The sequence below is a fragment of the Hemitrygon akajei genome, chromosome 19 (genome assembly GCF_048418815.1).
Source record: "Hemitrygon akajei chromosome 19, sHemAka1.3, whole genome shotgun sequence".
Classification (NCBI taxonomy): domain Eukaryota; kingdom Metazoa; phylum Chordata; class Chondrichthyes; order Myliobatiformes; family Dasyatidae; genus Hemitrygon; species Hemitrygon akajei.
This window is the reverse complement of record NC_133142.1, coordinates 61,430,337-61,447,894: the sequence shown is the minus strand read 5'-3', so window position 1 is coordinate 61,447,894 and position 17,558 is coordinate 61,430,337. Positions and strand designations below refer to the sequence as shown.

Genomic DNA, 17,558 nt, shown 5'->3' with positions numbered 1-17,558 from the left:
TGTCCTGGGTACTTTGTAGGCTAGTACCCAAGATGGAGCCGAGCAAATTTACAACCCTCTGCAGCTTCTTTCGGTCCTGTGCAGTAGGCTCCCCCCCCCCCCCCCCCATACCAGACAGTGATGCAGCCTATCAGAATTCTCGACATAGAATTCTCTATAGAAGTTTTTGGGTGTTTTTGTTAACATAGCAAATCTCTTCAAACTCCTAATGAAGTATATAGTTGCTGTCTTGCCCTGTTTATAGTTCCATCGATATGTTGGGACTAGGTTAGGTCCTCAGAGATCCTGACACCCAGGACCTTGAAACTGCTCACTCTTTCCACTTTTGATCCCTCTGAGGATTGGTATGTGTTCCTTCATCTTGCCCTTCCTGAAGTCCACAGTCAGCTCTTTTGTCTTGTGTTGAGTGCCAGGTTGTTGCTGTGACATCACTCCACTAGTCGGCATATCTCACTCCTGTACGCCCTGTCATCTCCTTCTGAGATTCTACCAGCAATGGTTGTATCATCAGCAAACTTATAGATCATATATGTCAAACTCAAGGCCCGCGGGCCAAATCCGGCCCGCGGTGGAATTATCTTTGGCCAGCGAGATAATATCTAATTACTATTAAAGCTGGCCCCAGTAATTGAAGCGCCTATGGCGTATGATATGGCTAATGCTGAGTTTATTCAGGTACCAAGTTTTCAGGGTTTTTAGTGTTTATTCGGCAGTCTTGCTCGGCAGTCTTCTTCATAAGAAACGGAATTTGTAAAGTGAAACACTTTGTAGTTATAGCAGAGGCTGAGACACATGAGAGCAGGCTGAAAAAACGGAGGCAACGAAAGCTGCGTTCCATTTTGCTCAATCCGGCCAGTGACCTAAAATGAGTTTGACACCCCTGTATGGTTTTTGAGCTATGCCAAGCCACACAGTCATGGGTACAGTATTGAGATACTCACTGCATGTTTGAACGTACATGTGACAAATAAATCTGAAATGAGTGGTTTTTGTAAGTTATAATGAAAACATTTATAGTGCTATCACCACTTTTTCAAAGCCCTGGGCAAATTCCTTTTAGTCTTTAGTGTTTTGGGACTTGTGAGATCATGCCTTTCATCAGCATTGGTTCTTCGCATGTCTGGACCATTGTCCTATTTTTGCACGGTTAGCTTTGATGAACATAATTCAATGTGTCCAAGTGTCTCTTTACTTTCCTTTACAATATCAGCATCATCCATTTTTAAGGACCCAGAATGTTTCTGATCACCCACAACTAATACAGTTATAAAAACAGTTGGTGTTGGTTTTGATGTTCTTTGCAATTTTTAAAATTAAATTCACTTTTACTGCCCCTTTCTACTTGTTCTATCACCTCCAATTCCTTTTTTGCAGGGTCTGCAAGTTTCACTATTTTAATCAAAGATTGTTTTTATTTCATAAAGTAAAGACCTTATGGTTGGGGAGTACCTATTTAAATTTGTAGAAATGATTGTATTCATTCCATTGTTCTACTGTTATGTTAGACTGACAAGTTTTCCTAGTTTATTGTAGATTGAATCAATACGAGGAAGTTAAGCTTGCTTAGCTCTGGAATTTTTTTTTTGTAAGTTATTTTTTTATTGAAGTTCATCATCAAACAAACATTTTCATAAGATGTATTTCAGACATTGTACATATATATCATATAATCATATATGTCACAAATCTCCACAAAGTATTTATCTGAGGTATACACTTATAGAAAAGAGCGGAAAGAAAAACAAGCAAAAGGAAAAAACTATGTACAAGTAGGGAGTGATCTTTTTTTTACAACATATTCATTGATTTGTGAGAATAAAATCAGGCCTATGAGGCATTATGTAGTTAAACCAGTTTTCCCAGTATGAATCAAATTGTTCCAGCTTATGATTAACAGATGCTGTTACCTTCTCCATTTTGTAAATGTCCATTGTAATTTCCACTCATGTATTTAAAGTTGGGCTCTCCTGTATTAACCATTTCCTAGTAAGAGTCTTTTTACCAGCCACCAACAGTGTATTCATTAAATATTTATCTCTTTTCAACCATTCTTGAGGTAGATCGAAATGTCATCCGCGTAACAAGTCAATTTATGTTCTGTCCCTTTAATAGTAATTCCACATATATCTTCATTTTGTCTGATGTATTGAGCTAATGGTTCCAGATATAATGCGAAGAGTAGCGGTGACCATGCACAACCCTGTCTCGTGCCCCCTTTCTAGGGTAAGAAAATTTGATAAATATCCATTGATTTTAATCCTGGCAGTAGGGTTGTCATATAGCGTCTGTATAGTTTTAATAATTGTGTCTTGGAAACCAAATCTATGTAAAACTCTGTAAAGAAAATTCCAATTAACCCAATCAAATGCCTTTTCGGCGTCCACGCTTATCACTATTGCTTCAATTTTATTTTTTTGTATATGATCCATAATGTTGTGTCCTTCGTATATTGTCATGTGTTTGGCGTTGTCGTATAAAACCTGTCTGATCGTTACGTATCAGTATGGGTAGAAACTCCTCTAATCGTTTGGCCATGATGGAGGTAAATAATCTATAATCTACATTAAGAACGGATATTGGTCTAAATGACCCGCATTCCATTTTATCCTTGCCTTCTTTTGGTATAGCTGAGATTATCACTTCCTTCCAATTGGGTGGCATTTGTGCCTTTTTTAGAGCCCAGTTCAGTGTGGAGAGTAAAACAGGAATTAACTTATTTTTAAATTCTTTGTACCACTCTGCCGTATACCCATCTGATCCTGGTGACTTGCTTAATTTAAGCCTACTAATTGTAGCTTTTAATTCAACTTCAGTTACGTCAGCAGTCATCGTTCTATTTTGTTCTTCGCTTGAAGTGGGTAACTCTAGAGAATTCAAGAAGGTGTCATTTTGGGTTATGCTTCCCCCTGGAACTTAGGAATATAGAGTTTTGTAAAACACTTCAAAAGCTTTTTGAATTTCACTTAGCTTATTTTTTTATCATTTTCGTTCTTAGGTCCCTAATTCTATGAATTGTATTTTCTGCTATTTTTTTTTTCAATTTACACACCGGTATTTTCATAGATTTTGATCCATTTTCATAATGTCTCTGTTTCAGAAACATTAAATTTTTCCTGATTTCTTGTGTAGCCAAACTATTAATTTCATTCCTAATTTTTTAAATTTCCCCTAATGTATCCTGTACCAAATTCAATTTGTATTTTTTCTCTAGTTCCTTCAGCCTATTTTGTAATTCCTCTAATGTTTTATTCCTTATTTTTTTCTTATATGAAGATATCGCTATAATTTTCCCTCTTAAGACAGCCTTCAGAGTATCCCATAAAATGGGAGGTGAAACCATCATTAAATTCTAAGTAGACACCAATTTCTTTTAAAATTTGTTCCTTAAAGAACGGATCATTGAGTAGACTTGAATTTAGTTTCCAAATAGTATTCTTTGGTTGTAGGTCAAAATCAACAGATAAGTATATAGGTGCATGGTCACTTACATCTATTGTCCCAATTCCACAGGTGTTTATTTTGTCTTTGTCTTTTCCAAATGTTATGAAATAACCTATTCTTGTATATACAGAATGGGGAGCAGAATAATGAGTGTAATCCTTTCTGTCGGGGGAAAGGTCCCTCCATATATCAATTAAACCAACATCCTCAAAAAGTGTATTAACTTTCTTATGTAAGGATTTTGTTTCATTTTTCTATTGGAAGAGTCTAAGTTTGGTTGTAATTGTAAATTTAAGTCTCCCCCACATATCAGGAGACCTTCTGTTTCTTCTACCATAATATCAGTAATTTTCTGAAAGAAACCAATATCACTTCCTGGGGGTGCGTATATATTCAATAGAGTAACTGAATTTCTGTCTGTATTCCCTCTTACCAGAATATATCTGCCCTCTATCTCCCATTTTGAATGCTTTTTCAAAATTTAGCTTACTTGAGATAAGAATAGCAACTCCTCTCCTATGTCCTGATTTATATGAGGAGAAAAACAAGTTAGTGAAGCCCATTCTCTTTAGTTTTCTATGCTGATTATCACTTAAATGAGTTTCCTGTAAATATACTACATGGGCTTGTTGTTTTTTCATTTTGGATAAAATTCTATTACGTTTGATTGGATTTCATAGCCCATTGACATTCAAAGAAATGAATTTTACTTTGTCCTTAGCCATCTGTATTTATCTGTCAATGTATCATTGAAATTAGCAGAATAAAACTTAATCAATCTACTCCCTGAACAAATAAGAACCAAGAAATGCAAATAATAACAAAAATGGAAATGAATGTGTGATTCCAAGGCTAAGGTCTCTAGTAGATGACCCTGTGTTGAGCTAGCTGTGGGGGATATCCCCTCCTACTTGAGAGTTGAGGGCTCCCATTGCAGTATTCATAAAAGTCAGTGAACAAATCCATTACACAGAAGAGATTTCCCTGTGTACTCCTCCTCCTATATATATATATATATATATATATATATATATATATATATATAGACACACACACACACACACACACACACACACACACACACACACACACACACACACACACACACACACACACACACACACACACTCACACACACACCCCCCGCCCCCCCCCCCCCAAACCTTATGGCTCTTTGGGATGAGGTGAGGTCTGTCTTTGGAAACCTCCCGGTCTCTTCCTGATATACTTCTCTCGGCCTCCTCCCGTCTCCTGCCTTCTCGATTCTCGCACTATTTCCCAAGCAGAGTGGGATAATTCCTCTGCCAGGCTTTCCCTCAGTTTGATCACGCTGATGGGCAACCCTCTGGCCTTCATGTCTGTAGTCGCCTCTTCAACTGTCTGGTACAACCACGTCCCGTCTTCATAAAACACTCAAAGTTTAGCAGGGTACGGAGTTTGAAATCTAATCCTTTCTTGCTTTAGTATTCGCTTTACCTCAGAGTATTCTTTACGTTTCTGCAGGACCACAGTGGGGGGGGGGTAATCTTGGTCAAAATATATTAATTTATCGTCTAAAAACACCCTCTTCTTACCCCAGGCCCTTCGTAGAATCTCTGCCTTGGTACTGTACCGAAGGAATTTAATTATTATTGAGCGTGGCTTATCTGCTCTATCTCGGGTAGGCTTTGGGATGAGCACACAATGCGCTCTCTCAATTTCCAGCTCCATAATTGAGGGAAGCTCCAGCGTGTCCCGCAGCAACTTTTCAACAAACTGCGTCATAGACAAGCCCTCCACTCCTTCGGGAACGTTGTATATTCTGATATTTTTCTGCCGTAATCTTCCCTCCAGGTCAAGCAGTTTACCTTCTTGGTGATTTAATATTTTTATTGTCTTACTCATGATCCGTAGCACGTTTTGAACGTGATCTTCCACCTGCTCAATTTGAGTCTCTGCCACCGCTATTTTTTGATTGACGTTGGCGAGCTCTGACTTAATATCATGTAGCTGCTGCTTTATATCTTTCTGGAACTCGCTTATCTCTTTCAGAATTGCGATCATATTTGCTGCTTCGCCTGAACAAGGCCCAATGTCCGCCTTGCTAGCACGCGGTCGGGTAGGTGAGCTGCTTGCTGCAGTCCTCTTGGCCGCAGGCTCCTCAGTGTCGCTTTTTTATTTCCATTCTTTTTCCCCATTCTTGCCCCTCATCAGTTCAAATATTTTCAAAAAATACTATATTTGATGAGTTAACGGGGCTTAATACGCGTTTTTCCGGAGGAGCTAGTGACTTAAGCTGCCATTCTCAGTGATGACATCACCGGAAACCAGCTCTGGAATTTTTAGTGGCTGTTTTGAATTTCTTGCTTTTAAGCACAACTCTAAAGTTAGTCATATTATGATAAATATTTGCAAGCTATTAGTCTGTCAACCAAATCTTGCTTATTGCTTCTGACAGAAATCTAATATAGCTTGACCCTTGCCTCTCCCAGTGATTGTTAGAATTGCTTCCTCTCACTTGATATAAAAGGACCAGCAAGAAAGATATTGTGGAATGGGATTTGGATTAAGCATATAACGATTACAACACAGAAACAGGCCAACTCAGCCCTTCTAGTCCGTGTGGAACGCTTACTCTCACCTTTTCCCACTGGCCCGCACTCAGCCCATAACCCTCCATTCCTTTCCTGTCCATATACCTATCCAACTTTACTTTAAATGACAATAACGAACCTGCCTCTACCACTTCTACTGGAAGCTCGTTCCACACAGCTACCACTCTCTGAGTAAAGAAATTCCCCCTTGTGTTACCCTTAAACTTTTGCCCCCTAACTCTCATACAGGGCTCATTTGGAATAGTTTGGGATTGAGAGTAGGCCAGCGGTATCAGATACATACTAAACTGTACAATGAGTGTTTGATCAGATTATGATTGGTATCCAGAGGGGATAGTTCTCAGATGATATAGAGTAATACAGCATGGAAACAGGCCTTTTGGTTCAGCTGGCCCATGCTGACCACAGCATCTTTTCTGCCCATGTTCAGCCTATGACCTTCCACACCCTTTTCCTCCATGTACAGTACCTATCCAAATGCTTCTTAAATGTTGCAATTGTATCCATTCCAACTATTTCCTTTTCTGTTATCTTGTATCTGTACACTCTAGTCTGGGACTTCACAATCATTGGGAAAAGACTATGGCTATGCATTTTTCAACTCTCCTGTTTTTGTAAACTTCTATGAGGTTACCTCTCATTCTCCTGCACTCTAAAGCAATAAAGGTCCAGTGTGGCCAACCTCTTCCTATAATCAGGCCCTCTAGTCCAGGCAGCATCCTCATAAATCTCTTCTGCACCCTTTCCTGTTTGACAATGTTTTTCCTGTAACAGGGCTACTAAAACTGTGCGTAGAATTCCATATGAGTCTCACTGATGTCTTATAATATTAATTTTGCAACATAATATCTTTATTCCTAAACAGTGCCCTGACTGATGAAGGCTAGCATGCTAAATGCCTTCCTCACCTCCCTGTCTACTTCTGTGACTATTTTCAGCAAACTGCGTATTTCCAGGTCCCTCTGTTCCTCAAAACTGGTCAGTGCCCTACCAATCACTGTTTAGGTCCTACCCTTATATTATTGTCCAAAATACATCACTTCACACTCATAGAAACATAGAAAACCTCCAGCACAATACAGGCCCTTCAACCCTCATTGCTGTACTGAACATGTCTTACTTAGAAATTATCCAAGGTTACCCATAGCCCTCTATTTTCCTAAGCTCTATGTACCTATCCAGGAGTCTCTTAAAAGACCCTATTGTATCCGCCACCACTGTCGCCAGCAGCCCATTCCATCTAAATTGCAATCTATTTGCCACACCTCAGCCCATCTCCCTAACTGATTATCTGTTATTCATTGTTTAGCCCGCTATCAGCAAGTCCCCTAATTTAATATCATAGGCAAACTTGTGAGGTGAGAGTGGGATAGATGAAGGATAATGTCAGATTGGAAAATAAATGATGCAAAAGTAATGGGGAGAGATCTGAACAAATGGATTAGTTTGAAATAGTTGTAGCTGGGCGAGTAGAAAATGGGATGCATTTGGGACAATATTATGAGACAATGTGAAAGTGAGATAGACTACTGGGGAAAGATTGGAATTATAGGTTGAAGTGAAATTGATTTAAAACTAGGAGAGACCAGGCATCAGAATTGGAGTTCAGTTGATACATGTCTATGGAAGGAAGGTGGGATTTATTTTTGTTTGCATCAGCTGTGGGTGACAGTCGGCTAGTGGGAATAGATTGGACCTGGTACAAGGCTGTGGAAAATAAAGTCAAAGTAGATTTGGAGAAATACAGGGCTATGGGAAGAAAACAGAACACATTAGTTTACATATGGCAATGGGACAGAGTGAGACCAGTTATAAGCTGGAAGAACAGAACGGTGGATAAGCAAAGGAGTTGAAGTTTTTGGGGATTTTAACATTCCCAGTATTGACTGGGATCACCTTAGTGCAAGGAGCTTAGTTGGGAAGGTATTTATAAAACGTGATACTACTGAAAACCATAGTATTGTGGCTGGACTTGCACATTCCCTGGGTCCCGGAGAGTTGTAGAACAGAAAGATGCAGACATACGTTGCTGTGGCTGCAGGGCTTTGTGTTATTAGGATAGACTGGATATATTGGGCTTTTTACTTTGGAGAATGGGAGGCTAAAGAGTGACCAAATAATGGTATGAAAAAAAATGTGAGAGGCGAGGGGTATAGATCAGGTTAATTGTTTCAATCTTTTTCCCAGGGTAGGGAAGTCTAAAACTGGAGTATATGGGTTTAAGGGGAATGATTTAAAGGGGGCATGAGGTGTAAATTGGTTTATTACTGTCCATGTACAATGGGGTACGGAGGAAAAACATGTCTTGCACACTGTACATACAGATGAATTCACTACATTGCAATGTGAGGTACACAGTAAAACAGTAACAGTGCAGATGGAAGTACAGTTCAGGTAGACAATAAGGTACAAGGTTGTAACCAGGTACAGTCGGCCCTCCTTATCCGTGAATTCAACCAACCGTGAATTGTGAAAGCCCAGATGTTCTCTTCCAGCATTTGTTTTTGAGCATGTACAGACTTTTTTTTCTTATCATGATTCCCTTATCAATGCAGTGTAACAACTATTTTACATAGCATTTACATTGTATTAGGTATTTTCAGTAATCTAGAGATGATTTAAAATATTGGGAGGATGTGCGTGGGTTATCTTGGATCGGGATCGAAAAAAATTGGAAGTTCTCTTACTAAGTAAGTCGGAACAGGTACATCCAGAACTATTTAGCGTCAGCTAGTCAACTGTTTGTCTTAGTATATAGTATATATTTTACCTTTCTATGCATATAAAACACTTAAGAACGTATGTTTCAGTGCCGGTAAGTTCCCGAATTCAATCTAGTGACAGACTGCTCCCGAGTGCGCTCTCCACTGTGCCTGGTTGATGTGGAGGATCAAAAACCCAAAACCCAGTAAATAAACCACTGTGTTGCTTAGTAATAATTGTAGCTTTCACACTTTATCCTTTAAAATTGTTCCGATCGTTAACCAACATAGCCTAACACTTTTCCAATGACTGATGGCATTTCACCTTTTTCCAATCACTTTATTATTTCCACTTTATTTTCAATCGTGATCATGATTATTTTTGTGAACAGAAGCACTGCAGATTCAGAGCTCTGCAGCTGGGTCCTAATGTCCACAGCAATGATACTGGCTAAATTAGGTCTGGGGTTCCGCAGGGTCCTAAGGGCCACCGCATTAAGCCAGGGTGAATATGGGACTTGAGCATCTGCGAATTTTGGTATCCGCGAGGGGTCCTGGAACCAATCCCTCGCGGATAAGGAGGGCCGACTGTATGTGTTTTGTAAGGTCAAGAGGTGTCAAATTGCACTATGGAATTTATTTATAGATTAATAACAATGGGTTGGAAACTGTCCTTGTGCCTGGTGGAGTAGCAGGTAGTGTTGAGGAAACAGGAAGTCTGCAAAAGGACCTGGACAGATTAGTTGAATTGGCAAAGAAGAAGCAGAAGGAATACAGTGAAGATAAGTGTATGGTCATGCACTTTGGTAGAGTAGTAGAATATAAAAGTAAGGATGTAATGCTGAGGCATTAGTCAGACCACATTTGGAGTATTCTGAGCAGTTTTGGGCACCATGTCTAAGAAAAGATGTGCTGGCATTGGAGAAGGCCCAGAAGAAGTTCATAAGATCATAAAATATAGGAGCAGAAGTAGACCATTCAGCCCATCAAGCCTGCTTTGCCATTCAGTCATGGGCTGATCCAATTCTTCCAGTCATCCCCACTCCCCTGCTTTCACCTCATACCCTTTGATGCCCTGGTTAATCAAGAACCTATCTATCTCTGCCTTAAATACACCCAGTGACTTGGCCTCACAGCTGCTAGTGGCAACAAATTCCACAGATTTACCACCCTCTGACTAAGTAATTTCTCCGCATCTCAGTTCTAAATGGACGTCCTTCAATTCTGAATTCATGCCCTCTTGTCCTAGAATCATCTACCATGGTATATAACTTTGCCACATCTAACTTGTTCTGGCGGAAAACATTCGGAATGTTTCTATGACATCCCCCCCCCCTCATTTTCCTGAACTCCAGGGAATACAGCCCAAGAGCTGCCAGACATTCCTCAAATGGTAACCCTTTCATTCCTGGAATCATTCTTATGAATCTTCTCTGAATGTCAGTATATCCTTTCTAAAATAAGGAGCCCAAAACTGCACACAATACTCCAAGTGTGGTCTCATGAATGCTTTATAGAGCCTCAACATCACATCTCTCCTCTTATATTCTGTATCTCTAGAAATGAATTCCAACATCGCAATTGCCTTCTTCACAACCGACTCAACCTGGAGGTTAACCTTTAGGGTATCTCCCAAGTTCAGTTGCATCTCTGCAGTTTGAATTCTCTCTCCATCTAAATGATAGTTTGCCCGTTTTATTTCTTCCACCCAAGTGCATGACCATACACTTTCCAACATTGTGTTTCATTTGCCACTTCTTTGCCTATTCCCCTAAACTATTTCAGTCTCTCTGTTTCCTCAACACAACCTGCTTCTCCAACTATCTTTGTATCATCAGCAAATTTAGCCACAAATCCAGTAATATCGTAGTCCAAATCATTGACATATGTTGTGAAAAGCAGCGGTCCCAACACCAACCCCTGTGGAATTCCACTGGTAACCGACAGCCAGCCAGAATAGGATCCCTATATTCCCACTATCTGTTTTCTGCCGACCAGCCAATGCTCCATCCGTGCTAGTAACTCTCCTATAATTCCATGGGCTCTTATCTTTCTTAGCAGCCTCTTGTGCAGCACCTTGTCAAAGGCCTTCTGAAAATCCAAGTATACCACATCTACTACATCTCCTTTGTCTACCCTGCTTGTAATTTTGTCAAAGAATTGCAGTAGGTTTGTCAAGCAGGATTTTCTTTTCAGGAAACCATGCTGATTTGGCCTATCTTGTGATGTGCCTCCAGGTACTCTGTAATCTCATCCCTAACAATTGATTCCAACAACTTCCCATGAGAATGATCCCAGGAATGAAATGGTTAATGCGTGAGCAGCATTGATGGCTCGTGGCCTGTTCTTGCAAGAGTTTAGAAAAATACCTATTGAATATTGAAATGCCTAGATGTGGATGCTTCCAATAGTGGGAGAGTCTAGGACCAGAGGGCATAGCCTCAGAATGCAAGGACATCCTTTTAGCCAGAGGGTGGTGAATCTATGTAATTAATTGCCACAGATAACTGTGGAAGCCAAGTCAGTGGAGATTGATAAGTTCTTGATTAGTAAGTGCATCAAAGATTACAGGGAGGAGGCAGGAGAATGGGATTGAAAGGGATAATAAATCAGCCATGATCAAATGGTTGAGCATTCTTGATGGGCTGAATGGCCTTATTCTGCTTCCATGTCTATTGGTCTTGTGGTCTAACAATGAGGAGAGAGTGGTTTGATTGGGATTGATAGAGTTCTAGGGGTAGGGATGGGGAGAGGGGGTTCAGAACAGAGCAACTAAAGCCATGAAAGTGAAGTAAAATTAGGTTGGTATTGAAATGGGTTCTGGGTATTGGTATTGGAATAGGAGCAGTTTATGCCACTCTGCCTGACAATGACTATGACCTATCTAAATGCCATATCCCCCTCTCTCCCTTTATGCCTTTGTCCCCTTGATGCCTTTGTGAATAGAAATCTATTCATTTCTTAAATATATTCAGCAACAGGTCCTCTACAGCCTTCTGAGGAAGGGTTCACCACATCTGGGTGAAGACATTTCTCCTCATTTCCGTTCTATATGGATTCCTTTATCTTGAAATATGACCCTTAACTCAGACCCCTTACCTTTCCTAAACACCTTTGCTGCATTCAGCATATCTGGTCCTGTTAGAATTTAGTATGTTTTATTATTATTATTCACACTTATTCTTTCCAACTCTAGTGAATACCAGACCAATGGACTTAATCTGTCCACATATGACACTACTGTCATCCCACAAATGTGTCCATTGAAACTTCAATGCACTCTCTCTAACGCAAGTGGATTCTTTTCTATGTAAGGAGGCCAAACTGACAGTCTATCCTGTAAGCGTGGTTTTACCAGTAGCTTATATGCTTGTGGCAAGATGTTGTGTACCTGAAGTCAAAGCAACTTTCCATAATAGTCAGCATACTAATGCTTCTTAAATTCCTTTTTGCACTTTTCTCCATCTATCACCATTCAAATAATGAGCAACAGACAAAATGTTGGAGAAACTCAGTGGGACAGTCAATATCTATGAAAAAAGGACTGGTGAAGACAAGTTGAGACACAAGATGCTGAAATCTGGAGCAACACACTGAAGGAAGTGGGGAGCCCGAGACTTGTGGTCACAGCCATGTGCCCGTCACTACCTATTGTGTTCTGTGAATTCTTCTGGCTCTTTTGTGTGTTGCTCCAGATTCCAGTAATCTGTCTCTATTTTGCTGTTCCACTGCAAAGTCTCTTCGAGGAATGCCTATCTTGAAGAAGGTTTTCTCTTCTCTTCGACAGGAGTTCCATGAGATACTCTCTCATTGCTCTCCCTGTCTGATCTTTGCTGTTCTCCATCTCCTCGATCATATGCTCACCTAGACTCACTACCACAGTCCTGCGTTTTTCCTGTGCACTTGTCTCCACTGTAATCTTATGCTCCATCTCCAATTGGATCCCACTGCCATGCACATCTTCCCATCCCCTCCTCTCCCTTCTTTGCAGTAATCTCTCCCTTGTCCACTTGTTCCTCCCCATTGACACCCTCTAGGCTTTTAATCCCTGCAACGTGCTAAGTGTTACACTTGCCCCTACATCTCCTCCCTCACCACCCTTCAGGGCCCTAAGCAGCCCTTCCAGTTGACACTGCCATTTACATGTGAATCTGTTGGCATTTTTTATTCAACCTGATTGCATGAACATTGATCCCTCTAACCTGATAACCATCCCTCTCTATACCATTACTTTCTTTTCATGACCTCATCTGGCCCCCATCACCCATCCCTTTCCTCTCCCCTCCATCTGTCCATCTCCCACTGGTTCCCCTTCCCACCCCTTTCCCTTTATTCTATGCCCAATGTCATCTCCTATGAAATTCCATCGTGTTCAGCCCTTTGGTTATTTCAAGCTATCACTTCTCAGTTTCTGACACCATACACACTTTTGTTCCTTCCTCACCTGTCCATCTTCCTCCTCCCCTGGATTCACCTATCACCTGCTGCTCCACTTATTCTCCACACCTTTCTGTACGAGCTTCTCTCTTCTTTCCAGTCCAGATGAAAAGTCTTGCCCTGAAATATCAACTCTTCATTTCTCTCCACAAATGCTGCCCTATCCATTGAGTTCCTCCAGTGCATTGGAAGTGAAGACACATGTAGACTCCATACAGTCTGAAAGTAATTTATGATGGATTGTAACATTAGAACAAAAAACAAAGTAGAATAAGCCATTTTCCCCTCAAGTCTGTCCTAGCATTTAATATGATTATGGCTGCTCTGGCCAGGACCTCATCTCCTCATCTGTGCCATGTGCCTACAAGCCTCAATTCCTTGATCATTCAAGCACTTATCTTCACCCCACTGTGACTGTATCCTTATTAAATCAGAAAACCAAAACTGCATTACTCCATGTGCAGCCTCAATTGTACCCATTGGAATTCTAGCAATGCTTCCCAATTTCTAAATTTTAATCCTTTTGCATTAAAGGGCAATGTGTAATTAGTGTCCCTTTTAGACTACCATTGTACCTGCCTGCTAACTTTTTCCTATTTATAAGTAGGTTACGTGGTTGGCATTATGTGTCCTAACCCTTCCCCCATATCTCCACATGCCCTCTCCCCTTCCCTATCTCCACCTGCCCTCTCCCCTTCCCTGTCTCCACCTGCCCTCTCCCCTTCCCTCTGTTCCCACCTGCCCTCTCCCCTTCCCTCTGTTCCCACCTGCCCTCTCCCCTTCCCTCTGTTCCCACCTGCCCTCTCCCCTTCCCCCGTCTCCACCTGCCCTCTCCCCTTCCCCGTCTCCACCTGCCCTCTCCCCTCCCCCGTCTCCACCTGCCCTCTCCCCTTCCCCCGTCTCCACCTGCCCTCTCTTTCCCCCGTCTCCAGCTGCCCTCTCCCTTTCCCCCGTCTCCAGCTGCCCTCTCCCTTTCCCCCGTCTCCACCTGCCCTCTCCCTTTCCTCCCGTCTCCAGCTGCCCTCTCCCTTTCCCCTGTCTCCACCTGCCCTCTCCCTTTCCACCGTCTCCACCTGCCCTCTCCCTTTCCACCATCTCCACCTGTCCTCTCCCTTTCCCCCGTCTCCACCTGCCCTCTTCCCTTCCACCATGTCTCCACCTACCTCCTCCCCTTCCCCGTCTCAACCTTCCCTCTCCCCTTCCCTCTGTCCCCACCTGCCCTTTCCCCTTCCCCGTCTCCACCTGTTGTCTCCCCTTCCCCGTCTACACCTGCCATCTCCCATCCCCCATTTCCCCCTGTCCTCTCCCCGTCTCCAGAGAACAGTGTTACACAGAGAGAAGAATCTGTCTGCACTGAACAGTGTTACACAGAGACAACTTCCTATCACTGTGCAATACTTCAGTTCAGACAGCTGCTGCATTATACAGTATCACAGAGAAGAAGCTGTCTGCACTGCACTGTGTTAGACAGTGAGAGGTTTTCTGCACAGAACACCATTACAGGGAGAGGGCAAGTTATCTGCACTAAACAGTGTTACAGAGATGAGGGAAGTTGTCTGCATGAAGTGTTGCACTGCGATAGCAAGCTGTCTGCAGTGAACAATGTTACACAGACAGCTTCCTCTCTCTGTGTAACACTGTTCAGTGAGACAGTTTCCTCTCTCTGTGTAACACTGTTCAGTGCAGTGTTATGACCCCAGCCCCCTCCTTTGTGAGAATCGCAAGAGAGAGAGAGCAGCCTTACGGTTTGGAATGTGGGCTGGCCTCTCAGCCAGACAAAAGCCAAGGACATGGCCATTGTCTTGGGAGATACCTTTGTGGAATAAGGGACTGGACTTCGTGCAAACCCTCAGGGCAACGTGGGCTGGGTGATGGGGGAAAGATTGCCTCACCCCCACCCTGATTGACATCTACAACCCTGCCAGTCCAGATAAAAGGTGGGCTGCCGAGGCGGGGCCTCAGACGCACCAAGGAGACACACGAAGGAGACACACGAAGAAGACACGATAGCGCTTCCCGTCGGAGCGGGAAGCCATTTTGAAGGAAGCCACGTGCGTTAGATTCCGGATCGGGAGTCTGTGGCTGAAACCAAAGGAAAACCGTTTTAACTAACAACCGGGATTTTCTTCGTAAAGACGACGGGCAAGTGTTCCTTCTTTCTCACCACTCTCTCTCTCCAACACGTGAAATGCCAGTGGTTCCCAAACGGAAAAGCCTGCGGATTTATGAGTGACTTTTATATTCCATTGGACTCAGTATTCCCCTAGACAATGATAGAGCTTATTTCTGATTGATTATTACTATACCTGTGCTTTAGATTGAGTTTTGACGATGTATATGATCTGAATGTTTTGTATTAACCATACGTTTGTGCCCCTTTATAAATAAAAACGTTTGAAAATAGTACCATCAGACTTCAGCGGACCTCTCTCTCTTTGCTGGTAAGTCACCCGGTTACTGGGAACGTAACAGCAGACAGATCCCCCTCTCTGTGTAACACTGTTCAGTGCAGACAGATCCCCCTTTCTGTGTAACACTGTTCAGTGAGACAGTTTCCTCTCTCTGTGTAACACTGTTCAGTGAGACAGTTTCCTCTCTCTGTGTAACACTGTTCAGTGAGACAGTTTCCTCTCTCTGTGTAACACTGTTCAGTGCAGACAACTTCCTCTCTCTGTCTGTGACATGACTGCAGATAGATTCCTCTCTGTAATTGTTGGTCTGGCTATCTTTCCATAGGTGTTGATTCTTTCTTTAACCTTTGTCTACATTGCAAGCTTGCTTGAGGAGCCTTTTGCTTCTGAATAATGTTCCCAGTGCTCAGTATTCACTTTGTGCCTCTTCACATACTCGGTAAGCACTTATGAGAGAATGGGTTATTTGTCTCATCATAGAAAGCTGCATCCAAGGTTGGAGATGTGTGGGTGTATCTGTGTTCATTAGAATGAACGTGCTGATTCTTAGCACTGTGACCCATTGCTGTGATACATGTAGTTGCTCAGTGCTTAGTGAGTTAGGAATGAAGGTGAGATGCTACTTTCAAACGAGGTTCTAGTATTTACTTATCCTTTGGATGTTATGGACACCTATTTTCATGGTAATTAACTTCAGGGAGTGGCCCAGATATCCTCCTGAGTTCGGTGACCCAGTGCACGATTCTACTTCAAAACATGAATTGGCAACTGTTTTACAGTGGAAAAATTATGGTAACAAATAACGTCATCAAGTCATGCAGTTGTAAATGAAGGTGGCCACTTTTGATAAGTGTGGGCTCTGGGTCAGATGTGGGTCTTTGTTTCAACAGCCTGATGTGAGTGTGTGGCACCTAGGGGCTTATGTGCACCTCGTTCTAGGGGTGGGTGTGTCTATGAATGTGGATGTGGGGATAGGGGTGTGCCAGAAGGTGTGGATGTGTCTGTATATGTGGAAATGGGTGTGGTGATGTGTCTGGGTGGGGATATGATTGGATGTGGGTGTGTGAGTGTGTCTGGGGATGTGTGTGTAGGTGGGTGAGGATGTATGTGTGTCTGGGGATGTGTGTGGGTGGGTGAGGATGTATGTGTGTCTGGGGAAGTGGCGCCCCAGGGGATGGAGTGTGTGGGTGTGCTGTTTATCTGGGGTGGGTGTGTGCCCTGGGGATGCTATGGCTCAGGGACCGAATTGGTGAACTGACTGTTTTCCTCTGTTTGCAGCTTCACGCGAAACAGCTGGATTGCGGGGCTGCCCACCTACAGCACCCTCTGGCCATCAGGGACCCACTGAAAGCTGTCCCCAAACTGGAGAAGAAGGGTTTGACTGCAGTGGCTGTGTCAAATCTGAATAACTACACAGTGGTATTCCTAGGCACAGCCAATGGCCGTCTACTGAAGGTTGGTCATTGTCACTTGTGCCCTGTCTTCTTGGCCTCTCTACTGTCCTCTGTAGACAACAGTGACTTCTGCCATTTACTGAGATCGCATCTGTGGTGTCCTGGTTACCCTCTTTCCTAATTTTATGGTAGACAATCACTGAGTCACCAGTACTGACTACCGCACCCCCCCCCCCCCCCACACACACACACTTCCTCAATGCCCACAGATGCTGAGCATGTGATTGAGGTTACAGTGGTTGCTAAGCTCAGAGACAGCCCTGGAGCCAGATTATTTGGCACTATGTGTCAGTATGTGGATAGCTGTGCCTGTGAGGGCAGGACTAGCCCTCCAGGTCCAGTCCTGGTTTCAGTGTGCTGATTGCAAGCGCTAAAGCTTACACCGTAGTGGAACAACTACAGTGTGCTACTTTGTTGGAAGATCTGCCTGATGGTTTAGATGTGAAAACGAGGCTTGCCTACCCTCATTTGGGGCAGTTTATCCTCTTATTGTCTTATGAAGATAGGTTGAATAAGCTA

General features: G+C 42.7%; 1 protein-coding gene across 1 annotated transcript in view; it reads left to right on the top strand.

Annotated features, from left to right (window-relative positions):
- Positions 1-17,558, top strand: part of plxnd1 (plexin D1) — a 162,427-nt gene that overhangs the window by 5,628 nt on the left and 139,241 nt on the right. Inside the window, exon 2 of the mRNA XM_073072614.1 lies at positions 16,864-17,040. Coding sequence (XP_072928715.1) covers positions 16,864-17,040 — 177 coding nt within the window. The remainder of the gene's footprint in view (positions 1-16,863; positions 17,041-17,558) is intronic.